General features: G+C 49.6%; 2 protein-coding genes across 2 annotated transcripts, besides 7 other annotated features; both read right to left on the minus strand.

The window, feature by feature from the left end:
• Window positions 1–5,046: a sequence feature (heterozygous, Esmeraldo-like haplotype).
• Window positions 15–34: a microsatellite.
• Window positions 958–996: a microsatellite.
• On the minus strand, window positions 1,022–2,704 carry Tc00.1047053505057.10 (uncharacterized protein; the record flags this gene model as incomplete). Its single annotated transcript, XM_798889.1, has 1 exon — window positions 1,022–2,704. One exon carries the CDS (start codon window positions 2,702–2,704, stop codon window positions 1,022–1,024), a length of 1,683 nt encoding a protein of 560 aa, XP_803982.1.
• Window positions 2,703–2,742: a sequence feature (AT_rich).
• Window positions 2,778–2,803: a sequence feature (AT_rich).
• Window positions 2,828–2,854: a microsatellite.
• Window positions 3,846–3,983: a sequence feature (A-rich).
• Tc00.1047053505057.20 (uncharacterized protein) lies at window positions 4,231–4,875 on the minus strand (the record flags this gene model as incomplete). The annotated part of the gene is made up of 1 exon (XM_798890.1): window positions 4,231–4,875. The coding sequence occupies one exon, from the start codon at window positions 4,873–4,875 to the stop codon at window positions 4,231–4,233; it is 645 nt and encodes a 214-aa protein (XP_803983.1).

Below are 5,046 nucleotides of genomic sequence, written 5' to 3' on the forward strand. Positions count from 1 at the left end.
CTCTTGTGTAGACTTATATATATATATATATATAGACGATATAATTCGCAGTAATCACGCTGTTTGTTGTCTGTCATCTGTCTGTAGCGTACAGTTGCCGTCAATTGCTCGTATAACCTTTCCCACCTTTCATTTTTTTTTTTTCTCGTCCCCCTTCCAAAAGAAAAAAAGAAAAAACTGCTTCACTTCAAAATTTGCTTGAAGACGTCGCCGCCGTAAAGTAATAGGGCTCCGTGTGAGGATGAGTTGCGTTCCCTCTTAAAAAGCAATAAATGTTCATCCTTCACGGCGTTTGTTTTATATTTGTTTTATGGTTTTTTTCTGGATGACTTCTTTGGGAAAACGTTGTGGCGCAAGAAATGTGTCTGGTCGAAGTGTTCCAATAATATTTTACCAGTGTTTAAATTTTATTACTATTTGTGGTTTGCGGCAAAATGTGTGTTCTAACCGCCCGCTCATCTCCCCCACCCAGGCCCTGTCAACCGTGCCGCGTGGGAAGCAGGTAAAAGACGCCCCTGGTGCCTCCACTTCTTTTTTAAGGGGATTAACGATGTGTGGGCGATGAGAAGCCATCTTTGACTCTCCATCCGTTGCGGCATGAATGCCTATTGTGGGAATTGGGACGACGCGACCAACGTGAGTCATGTTTTTTCTTTTTCTTGCCATCTTTCTGCTCTTAGAGGGAGAGGTAGGGCGTGGAATATTTTTTTCTTTTCTCTTTTCACTTCGTTTGTTTCCTCATTTATTTTGTATGGGCGGGGAAAGGAAAAGTTTTTCTCTTTTCGGCTTTCATATGTGTCTTGCATGATATCCCCCGCAGAGACCACCGTATCCCTTTTCTTTTTTTTTTTTTTCTGACTTTCCTCTGCATGTGTAATTTTCGGCTTAAAAAGGAGTTTTGTGGACAGAGTGGGTGGGTGTTTCCGCCTGTTGTTCCCTCCTCCAGCGATCGGCTGCACGTACACACATACAAATACATACATACCTATACACATAAGCGTAAATCAATGTATGTTTGGGCTTAGACAAGCTTCTCTGGCCTTCCGGTAAAGTAATAATATAAGGGATATGAAAGGAGCGCAGCAGCGTACAAGACGGAGAGGCCTGTTATTGTCCAGAATGGCGTTGTGGAGTCGAGGTCTTTCCACGGAACGTAGCAATTCATTCCCCACTGCGAGGCCACAATAGTCAACGGAAGAATAATTAAAGTGACGTAGTGGAGTACCACCATGCGGTAGTCGGCCTCCGTACTGACGTTGTTGTTTCGCATCGCCACTGTTGAGGTGTAGACAATCGTCGCGTTACTGAGAATTGTATGGGCTCCATCGAGCTGCCGAAGAAGGTACAAAATGCGGTGAATGATGGAGGTATGAGGGAGGCCGCGTAGGTTTGTCACTGCCACACTTTTCGCATCAGTGTGCATCGGCGCCTTTGTGAGCGGTTTGGAAGCGACAACAGCGTTGGGTCGCTGCAGGACATTCCCGGTGTTCCCCAAATTCGCAGTGATGAATGCAAGCAGCGTGCGCATGACGGGACGCCCGAGCTGCTCCAGGAGGTTGACTTTACTCAAAAGGAGTCGACGATGCACGGCGAGTCGTCGCCGTAGACGAAGAGACCGACGCAACACATCCACCTGCTCCGACTCCCGTTGGCGCACGAACGGCAGCATGGAGTCAATAGCATCCGCCTCGTTGAGGACCAACGTGGGGTCTGGAAGGAAGGCTTCGCAGAGTTCATCAAGAATTATGTGGAGCAGCTTCGAGGTTGTGAGTACTCTTTTTGTGGAAGAGGGGTCGGCAAGGCGGCGCTCCACGGCTTGGGCAATGTACCCCCACCCTTCCACCTCTGGCACCGGGCGCCATGTGACGATGCCGTCCGAGAAGCAGAGCAGCTCCACCCGGCCAAGGTCTTCTTCCACGTCCACATCAAAAAGGTTGGCATGCAAACGGTCCGGCTGGTGCGTGGCGTGTTCTTTCCTGGAGGCCGCGTATGTTGACTGCGTTGCATCATGCGCACAGGGTGGACTGCTAGCACGGATGACGGCAAGTTGAAGCTGTACATACTGTTCCTCAACAAATACATGCATTTCATCCGGCTCTCTCCCGCCCCTCTCTTCATTTGACCCCCAAAAGGGATCGGAGTCATCTTCAAAGACGCTTCCATTCGTGCAGTTGAGTGAGTCCCCCGCCGGTCCTCCCGTCGCCTCGACTCCCCACTTCCGCTGTGTGCGAGCATTCACCTTTAAAAGGCCAAAGAGGACGTTGAGATCCTTCGGCTCGGGTGAGCCCGTAATGTCAATCCAAAAAAACGATACGGGCGGGTGCATTTTTGGTACCTTCTGCGCAGTTACATCGTGAAGATCGGCGTCCACACTGACAGCCACACTGTCTTGGTCAAAAAGACGGATGGAGCCGTTGTTTTGTCGGTTGCCACCCAATGACCCCATCATCACCGCACGCAGCGTTTGCACAACTTCATTCATGAATGCGATGGGTCCCCACTCACGTGTGGTGCCGTCATTAAATTGAACCATCAGATGCACTTGCATTGGTAAAAACTCCCCATGATGTCTGGATTGCTGACGGTGTTCCATATCTTGTACACTGTGATCATCGTGCATTAAATGAAAATTTTCCGTGGGCTCATGACGGTTGACATCTCCACCTTCTTGCGGGTGTTTCAACAGGCTCATTTCCTCTTTCATATATAAATAAATAAATAAATATTTATTTATTTATTAAACCTTAAAATACTAATTGCTACGTTATGTATACACGTATAAATAAATAAATAAATATTTATAGGTGCGCGTCTTGCATGAATCTTCAAAGAAAAAAAAAAAAAGAAAAAAAAATCATACATGCGTGTACACTAACGTGCATCTGTACTGGAGACATCCAAACATGTACGGCATCCGCCAAAAAGAGAAATGACGTGTGAGCGGGCGGGACCAACGCATTCATGCATGCGGGAAACACCGCCGCCCATAAAGAGACAGAAAGAGAAAAGCATCCCCCCTCCACCCAAAAAAAAAAAGGGAAAAGGCCATCAATCAAGCAGCACTTCATTTTCTTTTTCATCCCCCCATGCAAAGCGGTGCCGCCGCTCTGTTGCCGCCCGTAAATCCCAATCGACAGGAAATGCCAAAAAAACGACAACATCTCCCGACGTCCAAAAAAATTGTGTAAATCTCGTTGACCGCGTCGCGGCCGGCATTTAGGCCTGACGTTCTGTTGTGCTCGTGGCCCATTCCCGCCATCGTTGCCCTCGCCGCTGTCATCCCCGTCCTCGACGCCGTTGTGCCGTGCGAGAGGGGAGAGACGGAGCGGCGAGGGCAATCGCCCCAAGCGGGTAAAAGTCCTTCCGCGAGACATGTCGCCTCCACTCATCCCCACCGACGCCATCGCCGCAATTCACGCGTACCGCACAAAACGGCTGCAAAAACAATACAAAAAAAGCCACTTATTGCGTCAACGCGGGCCCCTCCCACATGCATCGTTTCCCCTCCCCACCAACGCCACCACCACCACCGCAGGACGCACCGTCATTCTTCCATATGAAAGCAAGGAGGTGGGGGAATACCCGTGGCCTCAGTGTTTAGCAGCAACGGGCGATCGCCAGCAACATTTTCTACCCGTAAATGTATGAACTCCACAGACAAAAACACAAAAGTCGCCCTCTACGCTCCAACCACAAAAGGAGAGAAAAAAAAGAAGAAAACAAGAAAACAATGTTCAGGAAACGGTCAGCAGGCATGGACTTCAGCCAACGCGGAAGCCGGGCGGCATAACAGACTCAACCGCACCGTATATTAACCATTCATCTCACAGTACACTCACACGCACAAAATAAAGCAAAAAAAAAAATAAATAAATAATAAAAACAACGATGGGTTAAAAACATAAAACAAAGATAAACTAAATAACATAAAAAAGGAAAATAAATTATCAAAAACAACGATGAAAAAAACAAAAAACAAAAAACAGGCACCCCCGTCAAGCCACAGTAAGCCTCAAAAAAGTGTTACACATAAACTTGCATACTGTTACCCTCATAGAGAGACACGATGGAACGATGCGGAAGACGCACAAACCTGCAAGAAACAGACGTAAACAGAGACGCAAGCAACAGGTGAGTGGCTTGGCAGGAACGCATCGTAAAATTGGGGGAATGAAGACACCATGGGGCGCTGCGCCGCCTCCTCCCCTGTGAGTCTCGGCGCTCGGCTCCTCAGTAGTTTCCGTAGCGCTCCTCCGGGATACGCATATTCTCAAGATCGTTGGGGAGGAACTGTGGTGCCGGGGAGAAGCCGCCAAAATAACCCGCCGGCGTCGGCTCAAGGCTGCCGCCCCGTTGCCGGCACGGGCCCCATCCGGAGTTTGGGCCGCCCATGTTCCCAAAGCCCTCCGGCGACGGCGGCATTTCATTCGGGACCGTGCACCCCTGTTGCATCATCTGCCGCTGCGTCTCGGCAACCATTTGTTGAACGGCCCGGCGCTGCATGTTGTACTGCATCAGCCGCATTGCGCCGTACGGATCCGGGCAGAACATCACGGAGGCTCGTTGGTCGTGTTTCGTCCCTTTCGCGCTCTTATCCGTGGGCCCCGTGCCACCGCAGGTACGGGCAAACACGCAGACACAGGCAGGGAGGGGAAAAAAAGAGCAACAACAAAGCACCAATGAATGGAGTACGACAAGGCCAAAGAAGCGGCAGAACAAAAAAAGGAAGAAAGAGCGAGACGGCGCGGAGTGACGCCCCACACACCACCACGACGCTCCCACGCATGTCGTTGCATGTAAAATGGTGCAAGTGGAACGGAAAATACTGCTTGCGGTCAACAAAATAACGCTGTGCCACTCCTCTCCCCGTCCCATTTATATCCCTTCCAGGCACAAAAGCCGCACAAATTACACGCAGCGGCAGGCACACAAAATCACAAAAATATGCGCACAATAAACCAATCAAAAAAGGAAGACCCACCACCCCAGCAGAAACAAGCACCACACGCATAAAAACATATAAAATGAACACCGCCGCACAAATGG

Source organism: Trypanosoma cruzi (genome assembly GCF_000209065.1).
Source record: "Trypanosoma cruzi strain CL Brener chromosome Unknown tcruzi_1047053505057, whole genome shotgun sequence".
Lineage (NCBI taxonomy): Eukaryota > Euglenozoa > Kinetoplastea > Trypanosomatida > Trypanosomatidae > Trypanosoma > Trypanosoma cruzi.